At 36.1% G+C, this 17,689-nt stretch overlaps 1 protein-coding gene across 8 annotated transcripts in view; it reads left to right on the forward strand.

The window, feature by feature from the left end:
• RYR2 (ryanodine receptor 2) overlaps positions 1-17,689 on the forward strand; it is a 397,519-nt gene that overhangs the window by 288,963 nt on the left and 90,867 nt on the right. For 5 of the 8 annotated variants that reach the window (XM_065057819.1, XM_065057821.1, XM_065057823.1 and 2 more), the window contains 9 exons: positions 742-820; positions 1,457-1,546; positions 2,679-2,816; positions 4,951-5,028; positions 7,938-8,013; positions 8,924-9,050; positions 12,332-12,447; positions 13,983-14,047; positions 15,984-16,105. In XM_065057819.1, the coding sequence (XP_064913891.1) occupies positions 742-820; positions 1,457-1,546; positions 2,679-2,816; positions 4,951-5,028; positions 7,938-8,013; positions 8,924-9,050; positions 12,332-12,447; positions 13,983-14,047; positions 15,984-16,105 (891 nt within the window). The remainder of the gene's footprint in view (positions 1-741; positions 821-1,456; positions 1,547-2,678; positions 2,817-4,950; positions 5,029-7,937; positions 8,014-8,923; positions 9,051-12,331; positions 12,448-13,982; positions 14,048-15,983; positions 16,106-17,689) is intronic. The other 3 variants (XM_065057820.1, XM_065057825.1, XM_065057826.1) reach the window with 1 other exon arrangement.

Here is a 17,689-nt window from a genome sequence, read left to right on the forward strand (position 1 = left end):
GTAGGAATGCAGATGCAGTAAAATACTGATATTTGATACATTATTTTTGGAAGAGGATTTTGTCTCTTGTGCTTGTTTTACAATTAAGGATAGCTGATTTTCCTCTACTGCTTAAGAAACCTTAACTTCTGCAGTCTTGTACACCTGTTGAAGGCTAGTGTATTTTTTTTTTTCAATGTGTAACAAGAATTTTAATATTTTTAATTTTCACTGGATTTTGGAAAATAGAGCCTTGAGCATATAACTTTTTCAGTTGTCATATGTTATAGTGCCTCAAGCATAGAATAAAATTTATAGGAATATATAAAATAGACGATGTGCTTCAAAAGGGACTGTTAGGCCACTTAGTTTATAATGGACATGTACAGTAAATTACCACCCTATTTCTGAAGCTATGGGTCATAGTTATATCTTTAATCTTTAAAAAGTATATCTTAGTAATAGAAGTATGTGACAAAAAGCATGAGTGCTCACTATCATTATTGATTTTTCCCTGCACATGTGTGATGAAGAAGTAGACTCCTACAACAGCTGCGGTTCTTTCAGTGCTCATTAAATAACTTAGATTTTTTTGGTCTTGATTTAACTGGGGCTTGGAGCAAACTGTATGTGAGGAAACAAAACACAGTACGATGCTTTGAATGGATGTATGCACTGCTAATTATTTGAAATTTTTCTTTTAAACAAAAGCATTCACATTTTAGCATGTGATGTAATGGCTATTTTTTTCTTCACTTTCAGCATTACAATCCCTGAAAAGCTAGAATATTTCATTAACAAGTATGCAGAACACTCTCATGACAAGTGGTCAATGGAAAAGGTAAAATCTATATTCCTGTTAAAGCAAAATCAGAATTTTATTTTATTCCTCTTCTTTAAAAGAATTTGCTCTGGATATGGTTATTTTTCATAATGCTACAAGTTGGCACGTAGGTAAGATATAAACCTGTATTTTCTTGAAATGCGTTGGGGGGAAAGTTCTGTGAGTGCACATGAGTATTTCAAAATAGTGTTTCAAAATGTAATTATTTTTATTGTTGACCTTTGAGTAAATATATTTGCTAATTATTTAAGAGTTTTATTTGCTTCAAATTTCAATTTTTAACCAAAAAACCTCTTTAGGGTTTTTATTCCTTTTTGTGTACCCAGCATTGAAATGGTTCCTCAGCTGTAGCACAGTATTCTGCTCTGTAGAAATATTTAAAAGAAAAATGTATTTAAATGATAGCTTTCTGTAATCATTAATTTTCAAAAAGATGGCATGCTACGTAATACATTTCATTATGTGTAGGAAATATAAATGTTGGTTGAGAAAATGTTGAGAAAATTGCAGAAAGGAAATTTGAAGATAACTTCTCTGCAGAAGCATTGTTCAGTTCCTTTGTACCAAAAAAACAGGATTTGTCATAATTCTTTTGCTTTTCGCCATTTTTTCCTCTACTATTTCTGTTTTCAGTTTGCCAATGGATGGACATATGGTGAAACATATTCTGAATCTGCAAAAGTGCAACCATTAATGAAACAGTATAAGTTACTATCTGAAAAGGTAAGAAATTTGTTCATTCTTGATACAGGGTGACTGAAAGATTGCTTCATTCACTCTGAAAAGATCACCTTGTGTTTACAGCACTTTTAAAATATTTATTTAGAGTAAGTCAGCTAATGCGTGTGATATTGCCTTCCTTAAAATCTCAAGAAGAGATAGAAAGGGTTTATTTTCCAATAAATAGGCCATTCAACCTATTGTCTCATTGTCGAATTTACATGGCATATCTTATGGTGAAACTGAAGTGTCATATTACCAGTATATTTTTTACAGTAAAGTCATACAGGAATGCCTACTTGCTTAGTGAAGAGTTAAGTTTAGGCTTTGTCAGTTCTGCCACAGAGGGCCACCACAATGATCAGAAAGCTGGAGAAGCTAATAAATGACACAAGGCTGAAGGAACTGGATTTGTGCAGCCTAAAAAAGAGAAAGCTGACAGGGATATAATCTGTTTCCTAGTACCTAAATGCTAGTGATAGAGAAGATGGATGTGTTCTTTTCATGGGGATGCACAGTGACAGGACAAGAGGCAATGGGTCTAAGTTGATTCAGCAGAAATGCCTTCTGGAAATCCTTGAGAACTTAAATCTTGGAATAGGTTGTCCAGAGAAGTGGTAAAATCACCTGCACTGCAAATGTTCAAGGCGTGACATGACAAGCCCTAGATAACCTGATTCTGATAACTGTTGACAACTCAGTTAGGTTAGCTTATCTGACCTCAACAGAAGTTTGAGCCAGATGGTGTCCAGAGGTCCATTCCAACACAGACTTTTTAAATGATTCTGTGATTATGTTTTTTTTTTGTTTGTTTGTTTCATGTAACAGACAAAACACTGCATTATTCCTGATAAGGACTGCTCTATCTTTGAGTTCATATCTGAGCATACCATTAACACACTTATTCCTGTGATTTTCAGCTTCCTGCAGGGCCACAATTCTTCTGCCCACCTCTGTAATGATAAATAAACTTTTTAATATCTTATATGTGATTTATTTGCTTCTTTGCAGCATCCCTTGGCCATAGAGGCTGATTTCAGTACATTTCTTTGCATCTCAGCATAACCAGGCAAAAACCTGAGGTTTGTACAGCTACATAAAAAACAAGGCAATTATCGCATGTGTGTTCTTCTAGGAGAAAGAAATTTATCGATGGCCAATCAAAGAATCACTGAAAACTATGCTGGCATGGGGATGGCGAATTGAAAGAACACGGGAGGGAGATTCCATGGCACTGTATAACCGGACACGTCGCATATCTCAAACTAGTCAAGTGAGCCATTTTATTAAGAACTTATTTTTAAAAAAGGCATGCAAAATCTGCTCTCCAATCTTCTTTTTTTAGAAGTGATGAAATAAACCTGTAGTATAAAAATACATGAAAACATTTTTCACAAACAATTGTATGACTCTGAAGATGGGCATGGATTTCTATTCACTGAAGCTGGAACTTCCTTTCACTGTTGCAAAGTAATATGTTAATAAATATTTTTCAAAATGCCCAACAAAACTGAAATAGGAAGGTATTTGTTCACTTGATTTGAAGTTAGCTACCTTATTTAGGGGACTTGTTTATATTAGTAGATGATTATGCATTAATAGTGAGTATTAACAAGATTTTGGTCTGCTATTTTTTTTTTGTAATTTAGTGTCTATGGATGCCTCTAAGCTTGTAAAGAAAAAAATAAAGGTACATATATAAATTTAACTTATTTTTTAAGGTCCATTAATAGAAACATCAATGTTAATGCAGCATAAAGTTTACATCTATAGACAACCAACATTCTGAAAATGTTAGGTAGGTTTTTTTTCCTTTAGAATAGCTTTCTTAAATCAAAATGCTCTAAGGATAAAATGGAAATATACTAACACTTTATTCTCTTAGAGTTGTATATATATTGCAATTAAACTGGGGAGGGGAGAAAATCTTTCAGAATTCACACAGATGCCCACGGAGCAAAACCAACTGGGGAACTAAAATGGAGAGCAAAAATCTTTCTCTCTTCTCTCCACTCAACTCTGCACTATTTACATCTGTGAGTGGTGATACACCTGTGAAAAATGAGCAGTTGAACCTGCCTCTGCACTATCTATAGACACTAGAATGAGTATATCAAGTGATTTGATTTAGCACTTGGACTAAACTGCACACTATAGTTTGTACACTATAATTGCCTTCCAAAATTCTTGACTTCCAAATTTACCGACTTTTGGGTGTTTATAATACCAGCCCCAAGACTATACTGACAGATATATTCAAATATACTTCAAGCATAAGGAACTCATTACGATGAATAGCTTTACAGTTGAGATTCAGATTACATCAACATATAAAAACAGCTTTTGTAGCTGTTACAGTCTTCCCTTACTATAATGAAATTACTTTTATAGAGGACTTTCTGAAGCCTAAGATATTTCTGTAATTCAGAGTCCACTATCATATTAATAGTCATTCTCTGTTTAAAATGTGTTGTGCTGTCATCACACATGCACACAAAATAGCATTGATTATCTGAAATTTCAAGTATTTTTAATCAGTATCTTCATGTTAATGAAAAAATGTTTGCATTGTTTGCTTTAAAAACCAATACTTTATCAGTATTTATTTGCTGTGCGGTGCTTGTACATCCTTTGTGTTATTCTCTGTTAAAAATGCCTGCCTTTTGAAATAAGGCTTTTGAACTTCTAGGCCTTGTACATTCTCGTATATGTGCACATGAAAATAGTATCAGACACAGGAACAAAATTCTGGACACTGCTCTTTCTAGAGGGAGGTGTACCTGTGGGGAACTTGAGTTTATCTGTTTCAGCAGAATCCACAGAGGAAAGCACAGCAATGCCACTTTTCTATCCACATTTCTTGCATCAGTAGCTTGCCATCCAGGGAATCTCCATCATTGTTTCCTCTTCTTCAAACATTTCTGTCAATGTAATGAGCATACATGTGACAAATTTAGGCAGTAGAAAGAATGACAAAATAGTGATGTTTTCTGAGTGGGGAGGCAGGACAGAAGGAAAAAGCTACGTATTTAGTAGATTCTATTCCTACATATAGAAATGTTGAAAAGCCAAATTAAAAGTTTGATTTTTGCCTGAATTTACATTAAACTAGCTTGTATGAGTTAAAATCTTAAATGAGTTCATGGGAAATTTGCATTCAAATGAGGGGGATTTGTGTCTGATAGCTGACTGTCTTTCAGAAGAAAATATCTAGACCTTTGCCAAAATCTCATTTAAATTTACCATCCTTGATGAGTTTTCAGCTGGGCTACATAGGATCCTTTTGCTCTCTAGAGATATGCAAGTGAATTTTCCCTAAGTTCTTTCATTATGTTCGGTATCTTGTTAACTCTTTCGTATCAAATGCTTGCATAACAACTCCAGTGTTTTGCATATTTGTCGTTCAGATCTCTGTAGATACAGCCCATGGTTACACTCCTCGAGCAATTGACATGAGCAATGTCACCCTCTCCAGAGACTTACATGTAAGTCACAAACACTTAATATGCCTACCCTTGTTTTACAATTTTTTTTTCTTTTCAGCTAGTTTATTTTAAAAAAATGTAGTGCCTTATGTTACTTTCTTTTACTTTGATACGCTTTTTTTTAACTTGTTGTTGTTGTTGTTGTTGTTGTTGTTGTTAGTCTTTTTCATCATTGGTCTTTGATTCTCTGTTGCTTTAAAAAACGTCATTCATGTTGAAAAGCTTTGAAGTTTATTTTAGTGCCGGCTCTCTTTGTGAACATCTGTTGTCTTAAATGGAATCCGCTTTAGAAGAGCTTGAAGGATCAGCTTTTTTTCTGTTTGTAATTCATTTCTCCACCATATTCCCAAAAGATTTTGTCATTGCTCTTTTTTCTAAACTGAAGAAATAAGAATGAGGATCCATTATTACAACAAACATTGTGAGAATAGAGAATGAAGAGATTGGGGGTAGGATTTTGACTGATCTGTCAGTAGATTGCTGTTATTGAGAACAATACCTTCATTTGATAAACAAGTGCTGTTTCTGCCTTTAGAAAGTTAGGGGTTTTTTCTTAGTGTTTGATGGAGTATGGCGCTAGTTTTTATAGTCTACTAATTTGCTGTGAGTATGGTTACAATATTATGTAGACATACGCTAGCCAGTTTTAATTAGTTAGCACGAGTGTTTGTGCCAGTCTAGTGATGGCAACACAGCTTCCAAAGCTGGCTACAGAAAACTCCTCAATCACAGGGATAAGTTAGTCCATACTGAGCTCTGCTCAGTATGTGGACAACAGCAGTGCAGTGAAACAACAGCAGTAGTAAATTGCCTAACTGTACAGTATATACTGTATTGTTCATCTGATCAGATTCTCTAGTTGATTTTCCCTCCTTGATTCCTGTCTTGTAGTTTTCGGTTTTATATTTATAACCATGGTAGGTTGCTGATGAGCTTTACAATTATCAGAATTTGCTGCCATTTAACCATCATGCTTGAGTTAAAACATGCAGTAGATTGCTGATCATCCCAGAGAGTTAATAAAATGGATAACTGAATAACACTATGGTCATTACACTCTTATCTTAAACTGATAGAACAGCTTAATTATATCATTTAACACTTGTATAGACTGTGTGTAGTTGAAAGTCTGTGCAGACTTTGTTTAGTGCTCATGAGATAACTCTTGATGTAAACATCCTCATAACATTATGGTGCAGTAAACCAAACCCAGAGAAAAGTAACCAGCCTGTCACAAAACAGTAAAGAAATGGCTTTATAACTTCTATTACTCCCTTGGTTATTATTTTATGCTATACCCTCTAACAATTGTCATTAATTTTACTTCCTTTGTAGCCCTAAGCTATAAAGCAGAGCTGGTTGGCTTTATGATTCATTCATGCCCTTAATTATGAAAATAAATCTTTGAAAGCAGCTTCAAAATCCGTTATTTGAAACCTAAGCAAATTTAATTAAAATGCAATTTCAGGTATTAATTGTCCTGATACTGTCATTCAGGAAATATCTAAATAGGTTAGCTATTAATGAGATCTGAGTTTTAAAAAGGAACTTTACGGAAAGTTGAACTTTTTTTTTCATGTTTATTATCTTTAAACTTGAAGTTCAGGGTTAGGCTATTCAACCTTTTTTTAAATTGCTGGGAACAGTTGTTACAAAAAAAGTTGTTTGTTGGTTTGTTTTTAACCAGTACACAAGAATTTATGCTATTGAATGTTGACATCATCCTGTGCATGTACTGTGCTAGCAGGGATCATGACTATGTCTAAAAGTGTAAGTCTGGGAAATACTTGTCCTTTTGGTCGTAAGTGGTCAGCTGGTTACATCTTGGTTCCATGAGTAGCTAGATCTTGCTCTGAGACCACCTTCATAGCACCCTGCTTTCCAAGGAGAGAAAACCCAGACTACACTACATTCTTCCAAGGTTCTAACTGGGATTATCAAAACAACAGAAGCAGTTTGTTCTTGGCAGAAGGCGTCTACCATATAGGAGAGACATGTGTCCACTGCAGAAAAGTTTGTGAAGCTAATTGTCCTATAGACAAGCAAGATAAGACCAGAAAGTTTCAAGTTGTTATGTGAGTGGTATTAAAAAATACTGGTTACTCAAACCCCTTATTGAAGATGAAAAGAATTCTTCTGGAGGTCCACAAAAGAAGTGAAAAGGGAAATCTAGAGAAAATTCCACCACTGCATACAACTAGAGGGAGGAGAGGTGTGTTTAAAAAGTTGAAATAGTAGTTCCTACTAGTTAGAGACTGAAGAGCTTGTCTGTGTTTTGCTTTGTTTGATGACTAGCTTCTAGTTTACCAGTCTGAAAGAGGTTGTTTTATAGGAAGAATTTACTTATCTGTTGTGCACACTGGGGGAGAATTTCATGCTCAATAAAAAACCTATGGCTGCCTTTATGTAGTCCATGGTAAAATGGTTGGTGCTTTGAACAGGGTGCTCACACAGATTGAGTATCCCCCTTGACCAGGCTATAGCCGTCCGTTTGTAGTCAGTCTGCCTCAGCCAGCCAGAACAATCTTGATTCAATTCTCAGGCTTGCTGTTATTTGTTTCCCTTACCAGGGCCTTCAGGGGGTTCTTGCTGGTATTGTTTTGAGAATCAAGTCCCCGTCTGATACCACAGTAATCATTTGAGACTATACTCTTCTTAGTGGTTCCTCCTGGTTTTTATTAATGGTTTTCTGTTCAGCACCAGCTTCCTAAGTCTTATAGATAGACCCATCTTACCCAAATTCTGTATCTTAATTTTTCCGTAAAAATCTTGGTTTCAGTGAACCATTACAGTGTAACTGTATTGAACCTGTCAGAGAACAAAAATTATTATTTAATATCAACCAGGAATTTGTCCTCTTGGGGGTTAACCATTGCAACACATATCACTAAGCTCTCCATTTTCCTAAGGCTATGGCTGAGATGATGGCTGAAAACTACCATAACATATGGGCAAAGAAAAAGAAAATGGAGCTTGAAGCAAAAGGTAATATTAACTACAGGTATTTACAGTATTTTAAGTTCTCTATAGTTAGCTTAGATCAGGTATTTGAGAATACAGATTGAAAAAAAAATTAAAAAAAAAGGAACAGCAAATTTAAATTAACAAGGAAGAAATAGCAAAGTATCTGTTCTTAATTACATATGATCTGATCTGTGATGCCTGGAAGTTTTTATAGTACTGAATGTAACAGTTCCTGTTGAAGAAGTTTTTATGAAGATATTTATATTAATGATAGCAACTTTGTTTTCCTGCCAAATTAACTATCTACATTCAGAGATATATCAATACATCGGTTATATGTAGGCAATATTAATGCAGTTTATTCTGTTTACCTCTCTGTTTTGGCAGCATTCTTTTGCTCAGATACAACAGTTATCCAAACCACATTTGAATACTCTACTCTAGTTTTCTGTCTTTAATTTATTACTATAAAGCAGAACTATATCACCTCCATATATTTTTAGATATGTGTATATCTTGCTAAATTCCATTAACCCTTTTTTCTGACATCAGAATGTTTAAAAGCAGGACTCTGTTTATGTTTACATATTTGTTTTTAGGTTGTTGTTTTATGAAATGATGTGTTACTTATTGAAAGATTTTCAGTTTCATTGAATGAAGTTGTAATGATAATAAATATTCATAACAGTTAAGCACTTTTTTCTTCTTTATGAGTTTTTGCAGTAGGTTCAACATATTTACCTGGTACTTGCAGTGACTTGATTATGTTAGAAGTATGTTCACAGCCATGTCTAAAGTTTCTGTCTGAACATTTTTTAGGTTTGTGTAACATAAAAGTGCATTGTTATTTCAGAATATATTTTACTGTAACACGGTATGTATTATTATGACAGTGCTCTAACTGCTTTTTAATTCTCTTGATGTTCCATAGTAGGAGGAGGCAACCATCCTCTTCTTGTTCCTTATGATACACTCACAGCCAAAGAAAAAGCCAAAGACAGAGAAAAAGCACAGGATATTCTGAAATTTCTACAGATTAATGGATATGTTGTCTCCAGGTAATTCTCTGTTCAGTATTAGTGTCACATAAGGTTTCTAATACTACTCAGTAGCCTTTTTTAAAAATTTATTATAAAAAATTTTTTATTAAAAGAAAAATCTACGATCATTTTTGGGTTTTAGTACCTGGGAGTAAGGTTGAACTCCTTCATATAGAACATTGCAAGGAAGAAATGGATTATGGAGTTAGTAGCAGGGCACAAGCAGAGTTCTGCAGAATCTCTGTGTGTCTTCTTCATCTTCTCTCAACACTGCAGCATGCTTTTTCTTCATGGTGTGTATACATACATCCAACTGCTAGTAAACTCATTAATTTTCTACAAATCTTCATTACAAGTCAGGCACATGGACCTCTCTATAGGAATTTCTAGGCAATTGCTTTGAAAAGACAGTTTTAATTCTAAAATCTACTACCCATTTTTTTCAACTGAGTTAATTTGTAGTGTTGTTAAAATATTTTAAAAGTGTAAAGTTATGTTTAAAAAACTTTTAAACAATCTACAGTGTAAATGCAATAAAAATGAATAAATGTAATAATCAACAGATCATTTGTAATTCAGTACATATGCATGCTATTCTCTGCAGAATAACATGTAGAATTCCTGTTGATTTTATTATTACATGTTTACCTATTAAATGCATTGTGAATAAAATTTTAATTAAGTTGGAAGCTTGTCTGCCTCATCAGTGTGGCTGAAAGCATATCTGACGTTCGTATGACTCGAACTTTAGTAAGTGAATGAAAGTGTCACAGAGATGGATTCAAGTAATCACTGTGAATTAATTAGCCTAGCATATCTATTTAAAATCTGCCTCCTTCCTTTCTTTTATATCACATATGGAATTCATTCCATTTATAGAGTCCCTTAGCTAATCTAATAACTCTAGGTGAAATCTTTCAGGGTAGCTGGAATAATTCAATTTACTTCCCATCAATAGAGTAGGATATACAAAGAAGGATGTCACAGCAAAGGTTTCTTTTCTCATCCCCTGTCAAAATGACAAAAGACTCCTCAGCTGTATTCAAGGTTGCAAATTCCTTTTTGACTAATCGTTTTTTATTTCTGTCTTACTTAAACACAAGTGTAAAGTGGCTTTTGGTTTTTGGAGCAGTGGAAGGCTAAGAGGGATGGTAAAATAATTGTTAAGTTGGACACTCATCATCTAGTAAAGAGTTCCTGCTGCACCTACATCCACCTGTGCTAGTCAAATGCAGGTCTTTCTGTCAAGTTCAACTCAATATTACCTGCTGCCCCTGTGACCACTGTGCTGTCTAAACAAGCATTTGATTCACATTTTCCTTTGGTCTGCTTACCACTTGACTTTCTGCCATATATACCTTGCACACATTTCTTTCCAGTCTTTTATTTGACAGTGACCATTCCAGACTAGTGCACGCTCATGTACACTGGCTTTAGGGAAGATACAAACACTTGCCCCCTGCCAAACATGAGGCACTCAGGCATATGTGGCCTGTGACCCACAGTCCTACTCTGGCTGCTGACACTGAGCCCCTCACTTGCCTTACTGACATTGCCTCCTCACATCAGCTGTTTTTTTTGGGACACACAGCATTCCCTGCCCAGTGACTGGCAACTGGGATTCCCACTTGCTCCAGTTGGAGACACCACAGAGCAGGGGTGCCTTACCCTTGCGAAGGTCTGACTCCAGTTGCTGGCACCAAATCCGCTCATGCCAGTCATTTGCAGTAGCTGGCACTCTGGGGTCAAAGTCTGTAGGGCCCATAGAGACATTCCCAAAAGCTATGGCCTTTCCAACTACTGACGCAGAGACCCTCATTCACTCCTGTTGCTGGCACCACAGGCCTGGGGGCACCTACACTCCAAGTCTGACTCCAGTTGCTGGAGATCATGCTGATCTTGCTAGTAGGTGGCACTTACTCCTCACAGCACACACATACACATGGGATACTGAGCGAGATTACATAGATAGTTAAGCAAGGGTTTAATAAGAAGAAAGGACAAATTCTAGAGATGAGGTACAGGGCTCAGTCAGACAACTGTGTTGACAAGCCACAGTTTACATGTGACTGGCCCTTTATATCTCTTTTTGTCTTTTCTCCACTTTGCTCTTCCTTGATCCTCCTACCCTGCACATTCCATCATTAGTTTGTGGAGTTCCATTGACCTGCCTCGGATATTCAAAATGCTCATGTTCTTCATATCTCTTCCTCTTAGGAGTTAGAAAACTCCAAAGCTGTGCCTAAAGTTTCTGAATGGCCCATTAATTACTGGAGACTTTTGGTCTCCAGCCTTGTCTCCTTTATCCCTTGTCTACCAGCTTTGTGTCTCTAAGCATTCTTGTTTATGGCTTCCTTCTTATTACCCGTTTTGCATTGAGAAGATCCTCGATCACATAATCTTAATGAAGCAGACACTATTGTACCATTACAAGTATCAGCTGACAAAGCCACTTGAGTTTCAGAATGTCTTTTTCTGAAACTGAACCTTACTATCAGCAATGTTCTCATTTAAAGCAGGAATGTGCACTACACAGGCAGTTGTATTCAGTAGTTATACTCTTTTGACTTTCAAAAGAACCGAGTATTTAGTGATTCTGATAGTGGGGTGACTGACTCCCTTGCTGGTTAAGCAGAGCTTCTGCCTGTGCTGTCATGATCCTGCAGAACCAAGGCTTATGTCATTGCCAGATTGTTCTTAGCAAACATCAGCCCATATCATGGAACCAGTCTCTGCAGATTCATACTTTTTGAAAGAAGATATACTTTTCATATCAGACTAGTAACTATGATGTACCATACTGGAAAAGGTAAACTGCAATTCCATCACTTTGTTTTGATTTTCCTCGGACAAATGCTAGGTAGCTATTCAAAGTTCTTCCATTACAAACAGATTTTTTTTGGGAAAAGTCATGATGAAGGAGACTAGGTTTACTTCTGGACTGTTTAAATCAAAGCATTTTAGCAGCTTCAAAACTCTCTCACCCAATAATCAATCCCTGGAGGGAAATATGAGATATCATGCCTTACAAGTAAGGGAAAGAAATTACAATGATACTGGATTAATCTGATTGACTAGTCTCATTTTTCTTTAACCGTTTACTGGGAAATCTGAGTTTTATCTTAACAAAACGCTCAAAACCTGAATAATTATGAGTACTGTTTACTTCAAATACAGAACAGTTCTTATGTTAATACGCAGTTAATCATTACTAGAGAAAATGGCATCAGACTGCATGGAGAAATAAGACTGCTTTGAGTCCTCCTGATGTATGAAAATTGATTTGCTTCTTTTTACAGAGGACTTAAGGACCTGGAATTAGACACACCTTCCATTGAGAAACGCTTTGCTTACAGTTTCCTTCAGCAACTTATAAGATATGTGGATGAAGCACATCAGTACATTTTGGAGTTTGGTATAGTACTCCTTGTGCATTTTCATAAGAATTATTAACCAAGATGCTTGATTTTATAAAATCAATTAGAATTTTTTTTTTTAATGACAAATTCTTGGACAATGAGTTTTCCCTCTAGTTTGCTGTAGTTGATGAAGATGATGAATTCTGGAAAGTTGTGTAGTTCACATATTAATTCCAGTTTCCCATGTTCACTCATCAGATGAAAAATGTTCAGCCAAAATTCATGATTTTCATTCTTTGAAAAATAAAACTAGCTCCTGCCTTGTACTTATGCACAAATTGATTATCTCTCACATGTGCACATTAATAGTCCCTTTTTCACAGAGCAGATTAAACCAGTCATTTTTACCATTTTGAAATTTTCTCTGGACGAGATAGGTGAATAGAGAAACCTCTAACAAACTCCCACTATGAGAATGTTCTTTCACAAACACCTAGCATGTGTTTCATCAACAGTGCTATGAAAGAAACAATTTAACTTGATCTGCTTTTGTTAAAGATTAAAAAAAAAAAAAAAAAAAAAAGTTTGGTGACTCTTCTTATATGAGCAGTAAAAGGTAGAAACCTGGCCAGATGCAGCTTCTGTGTGACTGTGGGAGTTGCAATGCCACATAACATAGACTGTGCCTCATGTATAGGCATAGATGCTGTAATTAACAATAGTAATGGCAGGAACAGCAGCAAGATTGAATAAATCACTACTTATCCAAAAGTCTATCTAATTTTAAAGTGGAAATTATCAAATTTTTGAATTATTATATGCCATTGTTACTTACAGCAGCAAAAGTCTGGCCTTGATAACTCATTGGGTTACTTCTGCTGCTAATGCCTGATTACCATGGCTTCGTTCTACTTAATTACATAGATTTGGTATAACTGCAAGAACGATAATGAATTAATACTGAAACAGTAGAAACACCAGTGGAACAAATATAATTCATATCCCTCAATGGATTTGTAAAAAGAAGATTATATATAAGGGATAAATAATCTGGGAGCTGTACCAGATTATGTCTGTAGATTGTATTTGATTGTTGTAGTAATGGGGGAAGGGTAGCAATTTTACTTTCATTTGGGTAGTTCTAACCACTAATTTTGTTCTTTAGACAAGTCTACAAATAAGTAGTAAAAATATGGCAAGTCTCTTTCTCCTGGGAACGACTGGAGAAAGGTGTTCCATTAGAATCTGAGTTCAGGCTTCCAAATTGTTATCAATAACTAGAAAAATACAAGCATAGGACTAGATTTTCATCTCACAAAAATATGCATGTCTCTTTGGACTATGAGATATCTACAGTCTCAGGAAGATTAGAACAATTACTCTTTACATATTTTATTTGCTGTAACTTTTCTTCTCATGAGGTAGTCATAAAATGCCACTTTAACTATTAGATATACTGTTTGTGGTATCTTAAATCTACATTTAAAGATTACTAATATTATTTGTTTATACTGTATACTTTCTAAGAAAAATACAGAGTAGACTGTAATTAGGATATATGACAGGGAGCTTAATTTTCTTTTCTCTGCAGATGGTGGCAGCAGAGGCAAAGGAGAGCACTTCCCATATGAACAAGAAATCAAGTTTTTTGCCAAAGTACAGTATATATTTTCTTTTTCTTTGTCAATGTAGTAAGTAGTTGAAGTGAGAAAGTATTTATTAGTGAACATGAGATTATTGTTGTTATAGATACACTTTCTGTGTTAAATTCATTATTTTATTAATTTAAAACTGTAATAATAAAAATAGCTTCAAAATCATGTAGGATGAAGTATAGATGTGAAAAAATTACAAGATTATATTCTTATTATTTCTTTGCTCCATGATATATAACTTCTCATATGCTATTCATAACCTCTGTACATTTTCTGTTTACTTAGTCTAATTCTGAAGATTTTTCTCTTTTACAATCTTCAGGCAGGTAAATGTGAGCAGTAGTTATTGGAATTAACCCATCTATGTATCTGTCATTGTCAGCTTCCTTATTGCTTGTTTTAAAACCAAGCTGACATCTGCCTCACAGAATCACAGAATGGCTGAGGTAGGAAGGGCTCTCTGGAGGTCATCTAGTCTAACTTCATGGCTCAAGCAGTGTCACCGAGAGCAGGTTTCCCAGGACCATGTCCTGATGGTTTTTACTCTGCAGTCTCTCTGGGCAACCTGTACCAGTGCTCAGTCACCCTCATAGTAAAAAAGTGTTTCTTGATGGTCACGGGGGATCTACTGTGTTTCAGTTCGTGCCTGTTGCCTCTGATCCTGTCATAAGGCACATTTGAAAAGAGCCTGGCTCCATCCTTTCAGATATTTATACACAGTGATGAGATCCTCCCTGAGCCTTCTCTTCTGCAGGCAAGAGAGTCCCAGCTCCCTCAGTCTCCTCATTTGAAAGATCCTGTAATGTCTTAATCACCTTTGTGGCCCTTCACTGGATCCTCTAGTATGTCAATGTTTCTCTTGTGCTTGGGAGCCCAAAACCAGACACAGCACTTCAGATGTGGCCTCACCAGTGCTGAGTAGGGAGGTAGAATTGCCTTCCTGGACCTGCTGGCAACACTAACCCAGGATGCTCTTTACCACCTTTGCAGTGAGGGTGCACTGGTGGCCCATGGTCAGTTGGCTGTCCACTGAGACCCCCTGGTCCTCCTCTACAAACCTTCTTTCCAGCTGGCCAGCCTTCAGTGTGTACTGGTGCCTAGAGTTTTTCCTTCACAGGTGCAGGACTTTGCAGCTCCCCTTGCTGGAAATCGTGAAATTCCTATCAGCCCAGGTCTTTTTGTGTCAAGAATGTTTTACACATGACATGCCTAGGCCTTTTGCATGTAAAAGCTGGTATGGTGTTTTCACATTGGTGAATAAACAAAGGCAGCTGTTTGCAGCATTTTCTAACCCTGATATCCTTGCAGTAAACTGCAATCTCAATACCTTAGAGTTCTTCTATGTGGTACTACTTACCAAGGTCATTGACTCAGAAGGTGGCATTCAGCCTTCTTTTGAACCATGCTCCAAAAAGGAAGCTTTTCTTATTAGTTGTTTATTTTGGATCTCCTCCTGGCCGACACCTGCAGTGGACGCTGACTAGTGAAGTAAATAGGAAAGTTTCTGCACACAAGCCCTTGAGTGAGGTTGTTTTGGGAATTCTATTTGATAGCATCTAGAATTAAATGCTGTTAATGCGCTGACAGTTATAGGCGAGTTTTTCTTAAACTGACAGTAAAAGGCATGAACAGTGATATTTCTGTCTGGTTATGTGGTACAGGAAAAGTCTTAAATTGTGAGACAAAATGAAGTTGTACTTTCTGTTTTTAGTCTTCCTAAAAAACCTACAGGTCAAGTCTGCTGCCTTTCCTGATGACATTTAATTGTCTTGAGTTCTAAATAACTTCAAAGAATAGATGTTAAAGAAAAAATACATAGGGATTTTAAAACAGGAAACATTTGAAATCTCCCATCTTTACTTTTGACTTAGAAAGAGTAATACAGAACATAGTAAAGAAAGCCCTGAGATAACCATGTATTTCTGGTGTAATTTCAGGTTGTGCTCCCTTTGATTGATCAGTATTTTAAAAATCATCGCCTGTATTTCTTGTCTGCAGCAAGTAGGCCTCTCAGCAGTGGAGGCCATGCCTCTAATAAAGAGAAAGAAATGGTGACAAGGTAAAACTTAAAATAATATTAATGTGTATACATATGTATATGTGTGTTTGTCTTTAAACAGCAGCAGTTCATTGTGGGAAAGTGAAAAGTGGGAGGCAGGGAGATATTTTTATGAACACGCAAATTAAACTTTTTCCCTTTCTTTTCCTGTTAGGAAAATTCAATGTATAAAATGAAGAGAGAAGCACAAAGTTCTGATATTTGCTGCTTTAAAGATAGTGGTGATTATTGTAGTAAGCAGGCAACTGCATTTAGTGTTATGTGCAACAATACATCAGTTGCACAGGCTGTGGCATGAGCTATACAACTGTGTATCAGTTTCACTGTTGGAAATATATATGTACTGAAATTGGCATTCCTGCAAAATTTGTTGTTGGTAGATTTAAAAGCCAAACTTATTCATAACTGAGTTTCAGTAAGTATTATTACCAGAAAAAGTAAAATAGAGTTGCATTCTTTCTGCTCTCTGGTTTTCTAAATACAATATTTATATGACAGAAATATCCACTTGAGCCTTTCTCTGAAGTGATCCACTTTTTAGACCATGTGTCCAATGTATCTTTTCACTTAATTTCACTTCTGATTGAATTGAAACCAGTATTCCCAGTTTAGTAAGGTGGACTACAACGACTTACTGCATACCTGTAATGTACAAACATCATAGTTGCCTTCTTGGCTGTTATTGGGTACCAAATCATGCAAAACAGAATTGCTATTCTTTGACGCCGACAGCCAACTGATGATCATACAGACATGCAGGGTTTGCAAGACTGTGTGAATACTGAGTGAAGTTTCTAGCAACAGTGCTAAGCGTGAGTAATGGCTGTCTTGACCTGGAGTCATCTCATGGACTAATTTAATCTGGCAGCTTGGCCGAATGGCATTCTTCAAATAACTAAAAAACTCAAAATGCATGCATCTAGATAATTTTTCACACTGTGAGCTGCCATTTTTCTGTCTGTAGTGTCCTGGGTAACAATATTTTCACAGTTCTTAAGTCATGCCAATAAATCCCATACCTTTTGAATATATTAGCATACATGCTGCATAGATTCAGGACTTTTGCACCTATGATGTCTAGCTGTGTGAGATTCCTGAACATGTGGCCTAGCAAAAGCATCAGAGCTGCTGCCATACTTAGTGGAGTTACTTGCCATCCAGATTATAGAAACTACAATATGTGATCTATTTCCTGAAGTGTTGTTTGGGGCTATTTTGATAGATTCCCAACATTTTTTGTGTTGTGTTTGTATGGGTTATTTTTTGTTGGTGATGTTGCGTTTTTGTTTGATTTTGTTGTTGTTTTTGTTTTGTTGGTTTGTTTCTTGGTTGGGTTTTTTGTTGTTGTTGTTGTGTGGGTTTTTTTGGGGGGGGGGGGGGGCGGGGGGGGTGGGGGTGGGGAGGGGTGGTGTGGTTGGTTTGTTTGTTTTTTCCCCAACAGTATTGTAGAGAGCTTGCCAAAGCTCAATTAGGGATTTTTTGTTGAATATTCGTCTTTGATTTGAGTGCAACTCATGCATAGCATTTTTTCAAGCTAGGGGCTATTCCTGTCTGCCTTATTTTTCCAATGAAGATAAGCTTGCA

Source organism: Columba livia, chromosome 3 (assembly GCF_036013475.1).
Source record: "Columba livia isolate bColLiv1 breed racing homer chromosome 3, bColLiv1.pat.W.v2, whole genome shotgun sequence".
Classification (NCBI taxonomy): Eukaryota; Metazoa; Chordata; class Aves; order Columbiformes; family Columbidae; genus Columba; species Columba livia.